At 36.6% G+C, this 19198-nt stretch overlaps 1 protein-coding gene across 5 annotated transcripts in view; it reads right to left on the reverse strand.

The window, feature by feature from the left end:
- AP4E1 (adaptor related protein complex 4 subunit epsilon 1) overlaps positions 1–19198 on the reverse strand; it is a 93759-nt gene that overhangs the window by 27036 nt on the left and 47525 nt on the right. For all 5 annotated transcript variants that reach the window (XM_029238353.1, XM_029238354.1, XM_029238356.1 and 2 more), the window contains 5 exons: positions 17486–17609; positions 13364–13622; positions 3470–4027; positions 2097–2287; positions 414–571 (listed from right to left, as the gene is read on the reverse strand). In XM_029238353.1, coding sequence (XP_029094186.1) covers positions 414–571; positions 2097–2287; positions 3470–4027; positions 13364–13622; positions 17486–17609 — 1290 coding nt within the window. The remainder of the gene's footprint in view (positions 1–413; positions 572–2096; positions 2288–3469; positions 4028–13363; positions 13623–17485; positions 17610–19198) is intronic.

A 19198-nucleotide genomic window follows, 5' to 3' on the forward strand; every position in this document is an offset into this window, starting at 1 on the left:
CTACTTAGATGAGGTAACTAGAGTAGTCAAATTCATAGAGACAGAAAATAGAATGGTGGTTGCGAAAGGCTGGAGAGGGAGGGGCAATGGGGAGTTAGTGTTTAATGGGTACAGTTTTAGTTAGGAAAGAGGAAAAAGTTCTGGAGATGATGGTGGCAATGGCTGCACAACATGAATGTATTTAATGCCACTAATCTGTACATTTAAAAATGGTTAAAATGGTAAATTTCGTTATGTATATTTTACCACACAAAAAAATTCTTTAATAAAGTCTGAACAACACACTTATCTGAAAGATACTCATAACATGAAATACAGCTCTAAGAAATCTGACACTTCTAAGAGTTGATTTGCTATCTGATTGTAAGAAAGCCCCTATAAACACAAGATTGCCTTTTTAGAACACTACAAACCTATAATGTCAACAACATGAAGTCTTAGTTCCTGTTGCAGGGCCTTTAAGGTAGAAGGCAGAGCAGCTTGTGATTCTGACATCTTCACATTTTGTTTCACATCATTTGCGAAGGATAACCAGAGTTTACCAAAGTCTTCAGTCGAGATTTTTAATGGCCTGAAAATAATTTTTAAAATTAGATTTATGTCCATTAAGAATGAAACGATTCTAAACAGACAAATACATTTCAAATGACTCATGGGAATAAAAAAAATCACTGTAAATGTAAATCCCACAAAATCTATGTTTTTTAAACCAAATATGATTAGCTTACCATTATCCTCCAACCTGAAGAAAATGCTGAAAGCAAATGTTATTAAAGAACAAATGTCTTTTCAATAAATCACCCAGTTCTCTCTTTTTCTGAGTATTAGTCATTACAGTAAAATTTCACCAAGTAATTTCATGAATCATTCAAATATAAAACTTTTCTTTCATGTATACTTTAGATTTGGGGATGAGATACTCTATCAAAGTCATGTACAAGAGTAAGAATACAAAGAGTTAGCACCTTAAGCAAACTGGACCAACAGAAAGGATTTTAATAAATGTATTTTTTAAATGGTTCAGGTAATTGAAGATCAAATAGTTAACCATGGGGTATCTCTGAGAGGAATTACAGGAAATTTTTATATTCTACTTATATTTTTCTATAGCATTTAAATCTTTATAACTATGTATTGAATTTATAATTAGGAAAAATATTTTTTTAAGATACAGAGGATTTTATTAATAAGCACAGAACGAACCGTCTGTGTCATATATGTTGTGCTTCTTCAGGTTACTAATGCTCACCATGGGACATACCTTCATAGTCACAGAATGTAAGTTTTTTGAAGGCTAGATTCTATCTTTTCAGCACCACAGGTATAAATAAATACTCTGACAGATTTATAAACATGTTCTTACTAAAAGACTTTAAAGAATGGGCAAAAATTATAGTAGTCTAACACAGGTAGATGTGTGAAGGTTAAAAAAAATTTTTTACAGATATTCATTGGTATTCTGCATTATTGGTTCAGGCAGGCTTCATTTTTAAAAATGTTTGAATACAGTATAATATATTCATAATACTAAATAAGAGCAGAAGGGTTAAAAGGTTGTTTTCAATTATTTGGGTAACTGCACAATGCTAGTAAAATACTAAATACTGTATGTCTAATAAAAGTTTAGTAACTTTGTTGAGCCATTTTCTTGCAGATCTCTAAAACTTTAATGAACAGACTTTACGAAAGAATTAATCAAATAAATGAAACACAAATGAAAAAAACTTTAAAAGCTTTTTAAAAAGTCAGGCAGAATCTTTGAAATTATTTCAGTTTAAACATTACTTTAATATTACTTTCTCCCGGAAGTTCTCCAAGATCACCAGCCAACTCGAACCTATATCAGGTGCCACACCATAATGGCCCATCATATCATTTACTTCCTGTTCATAGCACAATTCACAATTATACATGCATTTATGTGATTGTTCGATGTCTCCTCCCTAGACTGAACACTCCCTAAACGCAGGGGTATGTGTAGTTTTGAGTTGTTACACTCCCTAGCACCTAGTACAGTGCTCTGTCCAGAGAAGAGGCCTAACAAATATTTGCTGAATGAAGGAATAACTTGAATTAATATTCTAAAAAATATTTACCTAATGAAATCTAATAGTGATAAGTTTACTGAAAATTCGAGCTGAACAGAATGAGTATCCATCACTTGATAATTTATAAAACCAGAAAGATTCCCTTCTGTAAAAGGTTTTTCCATCTGCACACTGTATTGAAAGTTTTTGGTGCTTTCTGCTTCTATTACAGGCAAGCAGCATCCAGGTTGCTCAGTGATCTGTAAATAAAAGTAATGTAAGTATTGAAGAAGGGATCAATACAGGCTATCATATGAATAACTATTTTCTATTTAATTGAAGTGGTACAAAAGCATACAATTGTGAGATGTTAATAACAAGCCACACCATGAAGATAAATGACAACTTCACTTGAGAAAAATTCACTAGCACAGACAATTAAGAAATAATAATACATACGTCAGAATTATGTAACAAATGGTATTACAATGAAAATGTCTGTATGGTTTAACAACAACAAAAAACAGATTAAACTCTAGTCATGTGTCTCTCAATACTAGCTAGTACCAGTTTTTTTTTTTAATTAATTTATTTATTTTTGGCTGCATCAGGTCTTAGCTGTGGCATGCAGGATCTTCACTGAGGTATGTGGGATCGTTGAGGCATGCGGGATCTTTCACTGCGGCATGCAGGCTCTTCGCTGTGGTGCATGGGCTTCTCTCTAGCTGTGGTGCACAGGCTCCAGGGCGTGCGGGCTCTATAGTTTGCTGCACGCGGGCTCTTGTTGAGTCACATGAGCTCAGTAGTTGTGGTGCGCAGGTTTAGTTGCCCTGGGGCATGTGGGATCTTAGTTCCTGGACCAGGGATCGAACCTGTGTCCCTACATTGGAAGGTGGATTCTTTACCACTTGACCACCAGGGAAGTCCCTAGCACCAAATTTTTAAAGCTAGAAGAGTGCAAAAAAAAAAAATCTTTCCCTCTCATTCTCCACCCTTACTCAAGCTCTGGTGGTAAAGCTCAGACAACTGAATTGGGTTTTGTGTTTTTAAGTTCCACAGGTGATTCTAATGCACATCTACAGTCAGGAACTTCTGCCCAGGTCAGGCCCAGGTAGTATCCCATTCAATATATTCTAGCTCATAGAATAAATTGGGTCAGTTTTCTCAGTCTTCCCCAATACATCTTTATTATGTTTCCTTGTTGAATAAATTTTTCAACATTGAATAAATTTTGAATAAATATTTGAATAATTTTTTAATAAATTTTTTGAATAAATTTTTCCTACTTAAAATAATAAAACAATCTGTCACACCTTTCACTGTTTTTGCTAAAGAGGAAAGAAGGATGTGGGAGAAATTTACAAGCCATCAGATGAGTCAACAGCAGAAACACTAAGTAATGTTTCTTACACTAAGAAACATTAAGTAATTCATTGTCTTACCTTGAAATTTTCTGCAGGAGCAATTTCTAAGTTAGCACTTTTCAGTTCTGAAGCACTCTTATTAAAAACTGACCAGACCATCAACAAACACTCATCTTTCCAAATTTTGTAAGAAGACACTGATATGGTTTCATTATTACAGACCTCCATAAGATCTGAATGCATGTGTTCAGTAGTTTCTTCCAACAAAGAAGCAGCTAAAGATATTTCATTGGCAACTGAGGCTGCAGTGGACTGAGGAGGGTGAAAAACTTCCATGTTGTTATCAGCAAACAAAGAGGGTGTAGACAGCCTGCAATTTGAGATTTTCTCAACCAAGGGCAGTTCTGTGAGTGACTCAGAATCTAAAAGTTCTGAATTAAGAGAAAATTTCTTTACTTCTTTGTCTCCTCTATCCTGCAAATGATCCAAATAATAGTCTTCTTCATAAGTCACATTTGATGAAGAACTAAAGGAAGAACAGGTCATATTTTGAGCAGTGGTTGTTTGCCCGCTTTTGGTTTCCTTGACTTTTGATTTCCTTCTGAACTTGTGAGAAAGGGTATCTGCTTTTCCTAGCTGCAAAGATAAAACATAATAATAGAAAAAGAAACCATTCTACTAAGTCACGAGTTTTAAACTTTTTTTTTATAATTTCAAATGAGCAATGTACTAACTTGCTAAGGTTCTACCTATAAAGCATAGATTAACAAAAATTCAGAGATGAATAAAATGTTAAGCCCTAAAATTCTGACAGCTACATAACTTTGAACTAGTAAGCTAAATCTATTTCTCACTAGAAACACATAAAATCAGAAAAAGAAATAACGTCAAAAAGTCAATCATGAACAATTCTAAAAACTTGTTAGACTTAAGAAAACTAGAGTACAGAACTGCACAAATTAAAAACAGTGAGAAAGCTAGCCATTTTTTGAGTTTCCAGAGTTGTCCTGTAGAAGCTAAGATACCCTCAAATACAGGGATGGGTCAAACTTTGGTTCAGTAATCTATAATAATCCTGTTTTCATGACCTGTGAGTCGATAAACAGGGAAGAAAAACTGACTTCACCTCAAGAATCAGCTAGTGTGGCTTACTAGAACACACGGCAGGAAAGAATTCTAAAAGTAACTAGGGATGTTTGGTACAGACTCAGGAGATGGGAACAGCAAACTTGTGATTCTTGCACTAAGCCTCCCAAGGAAATGTCTGCGAATCCATCTAAGAAGAGTGATGGCTCAAGTGCCCCCTTGCCTCACAAAGTTCTATGTAGAATCAGTGCAGCAGACTGGGTCTACTTTAAGTTCATCCTCCTGGAGGCTTTAACACTCAGTGGCCATCTTTCACACGATTCTAGTTAACCAGAATTCTAGCTCTCTTCCAAGTCTCAGCAGCTAAGTTTGTCTCTTACCTTTCAATTCAGAAGCCAAAAAACAAGAACTAACATTATATTAACACAAAAATGAAAACAAGTTGGGGGACTTCCCTGGAGGTCCAGTGGTTAAGACTCTGCACTCCAGGTTTGATCCCTGGTTGGGGAACTAAGATCCCACATACCGCAACTAAGCCCATGTGCCACAACTACTGAGCCCACGTGCTCTAGAGCCTGTATAATGCAACTAGAGAGCCCGCACGCCACAACTAGAGAAGACCCATTGCAGCCAAAATTAATTAATTAATTAATTTTAAAAGTAGGGGGTTTCGGGGGGAGGAGGACTTCCATTTCCAGTAGCCATGGGACTCGAATTAGATGTACATTAGACTGCTCAATATTGTTCCTCAGGTCACTGATGCTCTGGGTTGTTTTTTGTTTTGTCTTTTCTTTCTCTCTCTGTTTGATTTTGGATAGTTTCTATTACTTTGTCTTCAAGTGTATGATCTTTACTTTTTAAAATATTTATTTATTTATTTATTTGGACGTGCTGCATCTTAGCTGTGGCACACGGGATCTTCATTGCAGCATGTGGGATCTTTTAGTTGCAGCATGCAGGATCTTTAGTTGCGGCACACGGGATCTTTAGTTGTAGGATGTAGGATCTAGTTCCCTGACCAGGGATCAAACCCGGGCCCCCTGCATTGAGAGTGTGGAGTCTTAACCACTGGACCACCAGGGAAGTCCCCGATCTTTTCTTCTGCACTGTCCAATCTGCTGTTAGTTAGAATTAACACAAGCCAGAAGACACCAGACAGACATCTTTGTTAAATTACTTAAAGAAAAGAAACAGTCGGTTTCCTCAGAGCTGGAACTCCCAGCTCGGGGTCTCTTAACTCCGCCGTCACGGAACTGCCCTGGAGCGCGAGGGGAGGGCGGCCTCACTGAGGCTACTGGCTCTGGAGGGGTCCCAGTGGCCAAAGCCGCAACAGTCGTGGGGACAGCGGGCCGGCCAGGTGGATGAAAGACTCTTGGTGCTGCAGCCAGGAGTCAGTGCTGTGCCTCTGAGGTGCGAGAGCCAACTTCAGGACACTGATCCACAAGAGACCTCCCAGCTCCACGTAATACCAAATGGCAAAATCTCCCAGAGATCTCCATCTCAACACCAACACCCAGCTTCACTCAACGACCAGCAAGCTACAGTGCTGGACACCCTATGCCAAACAACTAGCAAGACAGGAACACAACCCCACCTATTAGCAGAGAGGCTGCCTAAAATCATAATAAGGCCACAGACACCCCAAAACACACCACCAGACATGGACCTGGCCACCAGAAAGACAAGATCCAGCCTCATCCACCACAACACAGGCACTAGTCCCCTCCACCAGGAAGCCTACACAACCCACTGAACCAACTTTAAGCCACTGGGGACAGACACCAAAAACAACAGGAACTACGAACCTGCAGCCTGCAAAAAGGAGACCCCAAACACATTAAGGTAAGCAAAAGGAGAAGACAGAAAAACACACAGCAGATGAAGGAACAAGGTAAAAACCCACCAGGCCTAACAAATGAAGAGGAAATAAGCAGTCTACCTGAAAAAGAATTCAGAATAATGATAGTGAAGATGATCCAAAATCTTGTAAATAGAAGAGAGAAAACGCAAGAAACATTTAACAAGGACCTAGAAGAACTAAAGAGGAAACAAGCAACAATGAACAACACAATAAATGAAATTAAAAATACTCTAGAAGGGATCAATAGCAGAATAACTGAGGCAGAAGAACGGATAAGTGACCTGGAAGATAAAATAGTGGAAATAACTAATGCAGAGCAGAATAAAGAAAAAAGAATGAAAAGAACTGAGGACAGTCTCAGAGACCTCTGGGACAACATTAAACGCACCAACATTCAAATTATAGGGGTCCCAGAAGAAGAAGAGAAAAACAAAGGGACTGAGAAAATATTTGAAGAGATTATAGCTGAAAACTTCCCTAATATGGGAAAGGAAATAGTTAATCAAGCCCAGGAAGCACAGAGAGTCCCATACAGGATAAATCCAACGAGAAATATGCCAAGACACATATTAATCAAACTGTCAAAAATTAAATACAAAGAAAACATATTAAAAGCAGCAAGGGAAAAACAACAAATAACACACAAGGGAATCCCCATAAGGTTAACAGCTGATATTTCAGCAGAAACTCTCCAAGCCAGAAGGGACTGGCAGGACATATTTAAAGTGATGAAGGAGAAAAACCTACAACCAAGATTACTCTACCCAGCAAGGATCTCATTCAGATTTGATGGAGAAATTAAAACCTTTACAGACAAGCAAAAGCTGAGAGAGTTCAGCACCACCAAACCAGCTTTACAACAAATGCTAAAGGAACTTCTCTAGGCAAGAAACACAAGAAAAAGAAAAGACCTACAATAACAAACCCAATACAATTAAGAAAATGGGAATAGGAACATACATATTGATAATTACCTTAAATGTAAATGGACTAAAAGCTCCCACCAAAAGACACAAACTGGCTGAATGGATACAAAACCAAGACCCATATATATGCTGTCCACAAGAGACCCACTTCACACCTAGGGACACATACAGACTGAAAGTGAGGGGATGGAAAAAGATATTCCATGCAAATGGAAATCAAAAGAAAGCTGGATCAGCAACTCTCATATCAGACAAAATAGACTTTAAAGCAAAGACTATTACAAGAGAAAAAGAAGGACACTACATAATGATCAAGGGATCAATCCAAGAAGAAGAAATAACAATTGTAAATATTTATGCACCCAACATAGGAGCACCTTAATACATAAGGCAAATACTAACAGCCATTAAAGGAGAAATCGACAGTAACACATTCATAGTAGGGTACTTTAACACCCCACTTTCACCAATGGACAGATCATCCAAAATGAAAATAAATAAGGAAACACAAGCTTTAAACGATACATTAAACAAGGTGGACTTAATTGATATTTATAGGACATTCCATCCAAAATCAACAGAATACACATTTTTCTCAAGTGCTCATGGAACATTCTCCAGGATAGATCATATCCTGGATCACAAATCAAGCCTTGGTAAATTTAAGAAAATTGAAATTGTATCAGGTATCTTTTCTGACCACAATGCTATGAGACTAGATATCAATTACAGGAAAAGATCTGTAAAAATTACAAACACATGGAGGCTAAACAATACACTACTTAATAACAAAGTGATCACTGAAGAAATCAAGGAGGAAATCAAAAAATACCTAGAAACAAATGACAATGGAGACATGACGACCCAAAACCTACGGGATGCAGCAAAAGCAGTTCTAAGAGGGAAGTTTATAGCAATACAATCCTACCTTAAGAAACAGGAAACATCTCGAATAAACAACCTAACCTTGCACCTAAAGCAATCAGAGAAAGAAGAACAAAAAAAACCCAAAGTTAGCAGAAGGAAGGAAATCATAATGATCAGATCAAAAATAAATGAAACAGAAATGAAGGAAACAATAGCAAAGATCAATAAAACTAAAAGCTGGTTCTTTGAGAAGATAAACAAAATTGATAAACCATTAGGCAGACTCATCAAGAAAAAAAGGAAGAAGACTCAAATCAATAGAATTAGAAATGAAAAAGGAGAAGTAACAACTGACACTGCAGAAATACAAAAGATCATGAGAGATTACTACAAGCAACTCTATGCCAATAAAACGGACAACCTGGAAGAAATGGACAAATTCTTAGAAAAGCACAACCTGCCAAGACTGAATCACGAAGAAATAGAAAATATGAACAGAACAATCACAAGTAATGAAATTGAAACTATGACTAAAAATCTTCCAACAAACAAAAGCCCAGGACCAGATGGCTTCACAGGCGAATTCTATCAAATATTTAGAGAAGAGCTAACAGCTATCCTTCTCAAAGTCTTCCAAAATATAGCAGAGGGAGGAACACTCCCAAACTCATTCTACGAGGTCACCATCACCCTGATTCCCAAACCAGACAAAGATGTCACAAAGAAAGAAAACTACAGGCCAATATCACTGATGAACATAGATGCCAAAATGCTCAACAAAACAATAGCAAACAGAATCCAACAGCACATTAAAAGGATCATACACCATGATCAAGTGGGGTTTATTCCAGGAATGCAAGGATTCTTCAATATACACAAATCAATCAATGTGATACACCATATTAACAAATTGAAGGAGAAAAACCATATGATCATCTCAATAGATGCAGAGAAAGCTTTCAACAAAATTCAACACCCATTTATAATAAAAACCCTGCAGAAAGTAGGCATAGAGGGAACTTTCCTCCACATAGTAAAGGCCATATATGACAAACCCACAGCCAACATCATCCTCAATGGTGAAAAACTGAAAAAATTCCCACTAAGATCAGGAACAAGACAAGGTTGCCCACTCTCACCACTCTTATTCAACATAGTTTTGGAAGTTTTAGCCACAGCAATCAGAGAAGAAAAGGAAATAAAAGGAATCCAAATCAGAAAAGAAAAAATAAAGCTGTCACTGTATGCAGATGACATGATACTATAATAGAGAATCCTGAAGATGCTACCAGAAAACTACTAGAAATAATCAATGAATTTGTAGCAGTAAAGTAGCAGGATACAAAATTAATGCACAGAAATCTCTTGCATTCCTATACACTAATGATGAAAAATCTGAAAGTGAAATTAAGAAAACACTCCCATTTACCATTGCAACAAAAAGAATAAAATATCTAGGAATAAACCTACCTAAGGAGACTAAAGACCTGTATGCAGAAAATTATAAGACACTGATGAAAGAAATTAAAGATGATACAAATAGATGGAGAGATATACCATGTTCTTGGATTGGAAGAATCAACATTGTGAAAGTGACTATACTACCCAAAGCAATCTACAGATTCAATGCAATCCTTATCAAACTACCACTGGCATTTTTCACAGAACTAGAACAAAAAATTTCACAGTTTGTATGGAAACACAAAAGACCCTGAATAGCCAAAGCAATCTTGAGAACGAAAAACGGAGCTGGAGGAATCAGGCTCCCTGACTTCAGACTATACTACAAAGCTACAGTAATCAAGACAGTATGGGACTGGCACAAAAACAGAAATACAGATCATGGAACAGGATAGAAAGCCCAGAGATAAACCCACACACACATGGTAACCTTATCTTTGATAAAGGAGGCAGGAATGTACAATGGAGAAAAGACAGCCTCTTCAATAAGTGATGCTGGGAAAACTGGACAGGTACATGTAATAGTATGAGATTAGAACACTCCCTAACACCATACACAAAATAAGCTCAAAATGGATTAAAGACCTAAATGTAAGGCCAGAAACTATCAAACTCTTAGAGGAAAACATAGGCAGAACACTCTATGACATAAATCACAGCAAGATCCTTTTTGACCCACCTCCTAGAGAAATGGAAATAAAAACAAAAATAAACCAATGGGACCTAATGAAACTTCAAAGCTTTTGCACAGCAAAGGAAACCATAAACAAGACCAAAAGACAACCCTCAGAATGGGAGAAAATATTTGCAAATGAAGCAACTGACAAAGGATTAATCTCCAAAATTTATAAGCAGCTCATGCAGCTCAATAACAAAAAAACCAACAACCCGATCCAAAAATGGGCAAAGACCTAAATAGACATTTCTCCAAAGAAGATATACAGATTGCCAACAAACACATGAAAGAATGCTCAACATCATTAATCATTAGAGAAATGCAAATCAAAACTACAATGAGATATCATCTCACACCAGTCAAAATGGCCAACATCAAAAAATCTAGAAACAATAAATGCTGGAGAGGGTGTGGAGAAAAGGGAACCCTCTTGCATTGCTGGTGGGAATGTGAATTGGTACAGCCACTATGGAGAACAGTTTGGAGGTTCCTTAAAAAACTACAAATAGAACTACCAGATGACCCAGCAATCCCACTACTGGGCATATACCCTGAGAAAACCATAATTCAAAAAGAGTCATGTACCAAAATGTTCACTGCAGCTCTATTTACAATAGCCAGGAGATGGAAGCAACCTAAGTGTCCATCATCGGATGAATGGATAAAGAAGATGTGGCACATATATACAATGGAATATTACTTAGCCATAAAAAGAAACGAAATTGAGTTATCTGTAGTGAGGTGGATGGACCTAGAGTCTGTCATACAGAGTGAAGTAAGTCAGAAAGAGAAAGACAAATACCATATGCTAACACATATATATGGAATCTAAGAAAAAAAAATGTCATGAAGAACCTAAGGGTAAGACGGGAATACAGACACAGACCCTACTAGAGGATGGACTTGAGGATATGGGGAGGGGGATGGGTAAGCTGTGACAAAGTGAGAGAGTGGCATGGTCATATATACAGTACCAAACGTAAAACAGACAGCTAGTGGAAAGCAGCCGCATAGCACAGGGAGATCAGCTCGGTGGTTTGTGACCACCTAGATGGGTGGGATAGGGAGGGTGGGAGACGCAAAAGGGAAGAGATATGGGAACATATATATATGTATAACTGATTCACTTTGTTATAAAGCAGAAACTAACACACCATTGTAAAGCAATTATACTCCAATGAAGATGTAAAAAAAAAAAAAAAGAAACAGTCAACCTCAGGTTCACAGCCCCGAGAAAATACTTTTTTAAATGATGGTGAAATAAAAGGCAAAGATGGGAAGAAAAAAAAAAAACCTTAACCCCTACAGTGAACTATGTAAAAAAATTAACTGAAAATGGACCACAGACCTAAAAGCTAGTTAAAATGAAATACCCAATACAGCCTAGATCTATGTAACTGAGAACTTTAAACACTAGGAAAGTCAGAAGAGAATAGGATTGCTAGAGAAAAGCAGCCATGCAGAAGGACTTATGATACAGATGAAGCATATCCAGTGCCAATCCTGTCTGCTTTGCCCGAGTGAGAGAGGAAAAGTTGTGGATGAGGGGTAAGAGAATACATGCTAATTTAATGTAATTATTTGCTTCCCCTCCTTTCTGCAAGGTGCCATCTGAGTTATAGCTCCTCACAGAATTCATGGCCTCATAAAACAGGGAAATAACCTCTTTTTTTTTTTTTCAACTATTCTAGTGATAGCTGAGGAGAAAAGAAAAATGTAAAGGGGTAACCCAAAAAGGATTTAACCTAACTTAAATAGAAAAACATCCTAATTACATTTCTGATTTCAAGCCCACCACAAAAAAGTCTGGTAATTAATTTATCACCCTGAATGTTGTCCAGAGAAATACTCTAAGTGAAAGCTATGCACTTTGTTGAGAAGGCAGGAATCCTTCAACACCAGCAATGAGGTTCACAAATCAGGGCTCCATAAGCCTGGATGCACTCTGAACTTGATGCACTCTGACCACTGAGAACTTGCCCTATCAGTGCCAGATCATTCTCTGGTACTCTCAGCACGGCCTGCTGGAACAGCTTAAAGACCCAAAATCAGTCACTCTGCTGCTGAACTACAAATGCTGACTGAAACAGCATTAAGATACTTATTAATACTTTTAGGCTGAATTTGCTTTTTCTTAGAAATGAATATCAAGTGAAAAAAGTGGGGTCTGGAAAAGAAAGAGATACAGGCAAAGAGTGTAGCCTAGAGACTGGCCTAGTGTTGACAGAGATGAAGGGAAATTCCACCAAGGGAAATGGAGGATGAAAGAATTGTGATGATGTAAAACTGAAGAAAATATAGCTCTAATCACAGTTTTGCACTAGGTGGGATCATCTGCCCACCAAACAGGAAATTGCATGTGGAATTCTCAGATACTCAAAAATAGCACTTGTCCTTCACTCCAGTTTTATATTTTTTTACTAAGAGAATAATATATCAGCATAAAAAGTTTTGAAAATAATCATCATAATGTCTGAATCTAATTTTCATTTTTGTATAATTCCTTTCAACCTCAATATACTTTTACCTTAACAGTTTTAAGCAAGGTATAAGTAAAACTTCATATTCTGCTTTTTTTGCTTAATAAGTATTAATTTTACAATGCAATATTTATCATTTTTAATGACGAAGTAATAATCAGAGCTAATATAATTTATGTACCAATTCTCCTGTTAGGATATCAAAATTGATTCCTCTTTTTCACTATTAAAAATACCATTTTAAGAAGTACTTTTTCCATAGACATATCAATATTGTTGAACTATTACTATTGGTAATATTTCCATCAAGTCCCCTTTCCACTGAGACCTGTCCTCTCTACCAATGGGGGTGAGAATACACATGGTCATATTTTTAACTTAATTTGGACCCAGACTCTTGCCCCAGCTGACTGGACTAAAGAGAATACCTGACTGAAGCTGAGCCAATTAGATTTTCTCTTTCAGGAATATAAAAGGTATGTCACTGGTGGCTCTGGAGCTGGGGAAGCCATTCCTACCATGTGTATAGATAACAGTCACGAGCTTTTGTAGGGCCAGTTTTTTTGTTCAAAACAGGGAACACAGATTCTCAAAGGAATATAACTGACTACTTACCAAATTGATTGTACTTTCTGATCCTAGCCCAACAAATAATGATGATGCCAGCAGCTGCTTTTCTTTCTCTTCTTTAGATTGGGTAAGGGCTTGAGATTGATCGTTTTTTGTTATAATTTGATCTACATTCTCCATTATTATATTCTCTTGAGGGACTGGCAGAGCTTCTGTTTCATCACCAGTTTTGCTTTCCTTCTTGGGAAGATAGCCCTCTTTCCCCCACAATTTCTTTATACCTTCCAGCTTCAAGCTATTTGTCCTAAGGAGATTGATAATGAAATCAAGTCAATTTAAATAATTGCTAAATAGTTACCTTCTTGAGGCGTTTTTAAAAACACATCATTGTCATGACCTTTTAGAAATAGCTTTCATATTATATTCTATGTGCCAGAAATAAAACCTAGATCTTTAGATTTTATTTTAGTTATAGCCAACCTCCCCTAACTCTCCAGCCAAAAGATTTAAGGCAACAGAACTCCAGACTTAGTTAAAAATTTCAGATTATTTTTCATTTAATTCCTTGAATAAGATGTCCAAAAACAGAACTACTATAAATCAGTTCCTTTCACCTATTGACTTTTCAAAAATACCTTTAATTCTGATGGGTTAAAGATCAGAAACGATATGTTTCATACCTATAATCACTCAGTGAAGGAATTAACACTACATAAATTCACTACATAAAATCCTGTTGAGAGCAAAAAAAAAAAAAAAATCATTCAAATCTACTCCTATGTGTAAATTTACCTTTAATCCACAAGGTTTTCTTAATGTGAGCACAAGCTACACTTTCAACTATTATAAATGTACGTTTATAAAAATGAATGAAGTTTGATCTGTAGAAGAAAACAGTAGTATTTTTGGAAAAAGCATGAAGGTTAGGAGTTTTTTTATACCTGAGATGAAAAAGAATAAAGTTGTGATTAGAATTAGGTCTCCCCTACTGTTGTCCCAAAAGCTACAGCTGTGAATCATAAGTGCAGGCTGAAACAACCAAAGACTGCCTCTATTGTTTTCATATAAGAACCATGTGTCCTTGGCACTGGCTCATTTAAGTATCCCTCTCATGATCCAAAACTGAATTTTTAAAATTTGTACTACAAGATAGGCAGATCGTGAAATGAATCTAAAAGAAGGATTCAGAAATATCTGTACTATTATTCCATTTTAATTTGTTGGAATCATGGTCAGTTTGATTTTCTGTAGTATGCCAGAAACAAAAACAGATCATTATACTTCATACTGAGTGAAGAACTAATGCTATTAAGTACCAACTGGCTAAAAGAAAATCTAATGTTAATAAAGAACGCCCTATAGGGAATTAGTCCATTCCTACTCAATGAATTTTACTGTTGAATGTTCCTTTACAAATATCTTCATTCATCCCTTTCTTTCAGGTACCAAAAGAGTTTTCTAAAAAGTTAAAAAAAAAGTTATCTATCAAACCTCTTAGAAGAAAACTGGTTGATCTTGTGTGAGCAGACAAAAAAGTCATCAGGGTAACCCCTAAAATGACCCCAGCACTTCTAGGATGCTCAACAGCAACAACTCAAAAGGATTCATGAATGCCCACAGCAGGATTACAGTGTTTTTTGTAACCCTGTTTACCAAAACATATCCTTTAATTATTGGGGGGGGGGAATAAAAAAGAGCAACGCCCCAAATGATTCAAATATTAGTTTAGCTAAAAAAAGGTAGGTGTGGTAGACTCTGGGATGTTCCATCCAGATCCCCCTTCAATGAAGGACTTTGTTGGCGCAGCTGTTAGGAGCATAGCACCCTTAGGGATTTGCCTCAGTTGCAGAGTCACCTCAGTTGCAGATCATGCCCTTTTCCAGGGCAGCCCATATCCAATAATTGATGAACAGAAGTATAGAGTACTGGCCACCCATTTTAGCCTAACTCAGGACAGCTCAGATGGGCCATTCTAGCTTCAGAGCTCCCTATGGGGTCAGCAGACACTGTTGTTGGCACTGCATTGCTTAACTTCTTCCTCTGCCCAAACCCTCTTCTTTTCCTTTCCTTCCATAGTTGTTGATGCCAAGGGCACTCCTTAATATTCTGCATGCTAAATTCCATCTTGGAATGCACTTCCCAGGGAATTCAACCCACAATAACAGGCAAAAATGAGAAGGGGAAGAAAAAGGAGCCTGAATACATGCCTATTATCAACATAAATTTTCACTGTCATGCATTACATACAGAAAGTCTAAAAAGGAGGTAGATAAATAAGAGAGCAGCATAAAACCATTTCATACACAAAATATGCCTCTTTATGATATGAAACATAACATAAAAATTTTTTAAACATAAGTCATCTTTGCCTGGATTTTGACAACAATAATATTATAATTCATGGTTTTATACGGTATACCTTTGTGTTGTTTTTAATCAGACCATTCAAACACAGATGTAGATTATGGCCAAGCAATCTTCAAAAGATTAGGAATGTACTTTGAGCTCTAGAAATTCCCATTTGCGGTAGGGTGCTGCTCCGTAATAGGGCTTAAGGTAAGAAATGCTAAATTGGGCTTGCCCCACTCTATTCTCAGCTTGCCAGAGACTGCAGAAGAATGATCATCTCCTCTCTAAAGCTGATACACCTCACCAATTACCACTTAGGTTCCTAATCTGAAATAATGTGTGAGCTGTGGTCCTCTTTGGAAAGAAATTTTAAATTCATCCCTCATGTTGCACTTCATGGTAATCCAGCATATGTATAATTCCTGAGCAGCTTTGCCAAATGTCATTTGTCTGAGGGTAGTACATGTACACATACAGGATTTACAAGGCCCTGTCAAGTCCCCCAGATCCTATTTCAATACTAAAAAAGCAGATGCCATCATCTGTTGTGCAGGCAAAAGGGACTACGTTTCCTCCCTGGGTTTGGAGGGTTTCTGTCTCTCCTTCCCTTGCCCCTCTATTCCCTGTTTGAGGCACTTAATTGCTATCACCACCACCATCACATGCTCACAAACCGTATCTGCTCCCCATGCTTATAATACTGAAATTAAATGTCTGGGAAAGAAAAGGGTGTCAACAGAGCAGGAAAAAAACGCTAAGAAAGAGATTTTGAACTTATGCCATTTCAATCAGCATATCATTCTACATTCCTCATAATCTATGTGTCATTTTTCTGATAAATACTTCTTATAACCATATCACTGGAAGACTGACAAATGCAAAGACTAACATAAAATAAGGTTACTGAGTCTGTTCAAATGTCATCTTTCAAAGTTGTCACCTTTGAGATTTTATCATTTATTCTAACAATGTTGCCATTTCTCAAAACATTTTTGAACTCTTAGAAGAAGCTCCTTCACAAACAAGAAAGCCATTTTCATTACTTTATGTCACATTGGTATACTGACCAAAGTTATCCAGCTTGACTACTAATTTTATGTAGTAAATTCAGCTTTTGGATAATAACAATAATGATAGCAATGACAATTATTAATTTTAGTAGCTACCATTTATCAATCATTTATTATGTACTGGGTTGTATGAGGCAGTTTACATACATTATCTCATTTTATTAACTTAATCATATTTCTAGTAATTTATTCATATTTCCAAAATCAAAATTTACCTAAAAAGGATGGAGATTTGACTCCATGTTAAGACATTTAGAAAAATGTATCACCAATTTTCAAGGTGGCTGGAAAGAAGCTCTGAAAGTATTCTGAACAAAGTACACAGCTTTCTCAAGTGAAGTCCATCATCTTTATGTTCATCTATATATTCGTCAATCTTCCAATGAGATGGTTATAAGAAGTATATTATGAGGAATGCAGAATGATATGAACAGTCACCTCACTGGGTATATGAGTTCTGATACATTTCTTTAAAAATGTGTGTGTGTGTGTGTGTGTGTATGCATGATGTGTAGTAATAACACACACATCGTTACTATGTGTAAAGCTTGTATACATTCTATACTGTCTTGGAAGTAAGCAAGCTCTCTTAAAGTACAAGGACAGGCTATACACTATCAATACCTCGAGAGCAACAAATAGAAACAGCTGAAACAACAACCCATGCAGAATTTAGCTTTCAGGAATCCTTCAACATGTAAAGACATTTAAACACTCCCATGTTCTCAATTTTAAGAAAGGAACTTACTCTTTTAGCCCGGTCTCTGTACTATTCCCAGATATATCTGAACCAAGAGAAATGCCAGCAGGAGACTGTCGTCCAGAGAAGCCAGATGAAGAAAAGGAGAGTCCATATGGTTCAAAACTGAGAACTAGAATTTTAAAACAACAACAGAGGTTCATATTTAAAACAAAGCAAAAATTATGAAAAAAAAGCAAAACATAAAATAATAGAAAACTAGAATCCAGTGACAATTTTTAAACTGGAAGGGACTTTGGAAATGATCTAATCAAATATTTATAGCAATAATAATAAAGCAGCTATGATTTATTAAATCTCTACTACAGTCTTCATACAATTAGTTAATCAAAGACAGTCTTTCATTTTTCCTTTTACCACCCTTAAAAGCTAAAAAAGAATTCAATTAGGAAAGACAACTGATAAACCAGGTCTACTGAAAAGTTGCTGCTCTCATGCAAAAATGTTTAATGAACTATGAATGAAGACCTGACCATGTTTCTGTTTAACAAAATGCTCTTAGGCACATTCCTGTACCGACTGGACTGATGGAGCCCTCAATGTGAAATCCCCCTTACTGACAAAGAACAAGGTTTACCCAGGTTCAGATTCCTTTGCGTCTGTATACCCAAATGAATTCAATCAGAGCCATAAAATTCATATTGTTATTGTGGTAGAGCAGATACCGATATCCACTTTCCTCTTCTTTCTAAGCTACAGAACCTTCGATTCTTAGCTAGGTACATGGCCACCCAGAAAAGAGATGACAGTTCCAGACTCCTGTGCCATGTGACTGAATTCTGACCAATGAAATTATATACACATTTTGTGTACAACTTCTGGGAGGAATCCTCCTGGAAGAAAAAACTTCCTCTCTCCCTTCCTCTTTTATGTTCATAAAAAACCATCATCAATACTAGGCTGCCTACTTCTGGATTTCTTTAATGGAAAAGAGCAATAACCCTCCGCCTTGTATAAAGCCCTGCTTTCTCTGTTTTCTAATATGCTATTTAGCTAAACTTAATCCTAACTGGCACATTATCTCTTTGGACTGTCTGGATTATAATACAAAGGACCTTCTTAAATCATAAAAAGTATCTTAGAAAATAAAATGTGAACTTCTGTAATTATTATCCTCATCTTACAAATGAGGAATCTGTGGCAAAGAGCTTGCCAAAAAGTCACCGAAGAGTACAAAGACAAGAAATGAAAGAGGCAAATGAGAAATCAGATACTCTGGTTCCAGAACTGCACTCTCAACCATTATATTACACTGTCTCCTTCAAAGCAAACAGCACCTAATCCAAAGAGTACTAAATAAATTAGCTTGTGTGTTAGCTAAATGAATGATATGACTGTTCACTATAAAAAAATAATGGGCTAATTAATAAACAGGTGAAGGGTTCAGACTAGGTCAGCAGTTTCCAAGTGCTGATTTGATAACCAGGAACAAGCTGACTTCACAGAATCTCTCACGTATCTTTTTACACATACAATCAGGCTTTCAGAGATATACTTACAGAAGGTATAGGAGTAGGTCTCAAAAATCTGTATCATTTTTTAAAAACTCTCTATGTGATTCTGATTCTGAATCATGTTTGGAAACCAACTGTCTAAATCTAAGGTCCTTTTCAGATAGAATATCCTCTCATTTTAAGCTTTCCAATCATCTGGTTTAACCTTCTATCTCAAGGTTAGAAGGCCTCTTTTAAATAGCATCTG

This window comes from Monodon monoceros, unplaced genomic scaffold, assembly GCF_005190385.1.
Source record: "Monodon monoceros isolate NGI ecotype Baffin Bay Population unplaced genomic scaffold, NGI_Narwhal_1 Super_Scaffold_21, whole genome shotgun sequence".
Classification (NCBI taxonomy): domain Eukaryota; kingdom Metazoa; phylum Chordata; class Mammalia; order Artiodactyla; family Monodontidae; genus Monodon; species Monodon monoceros.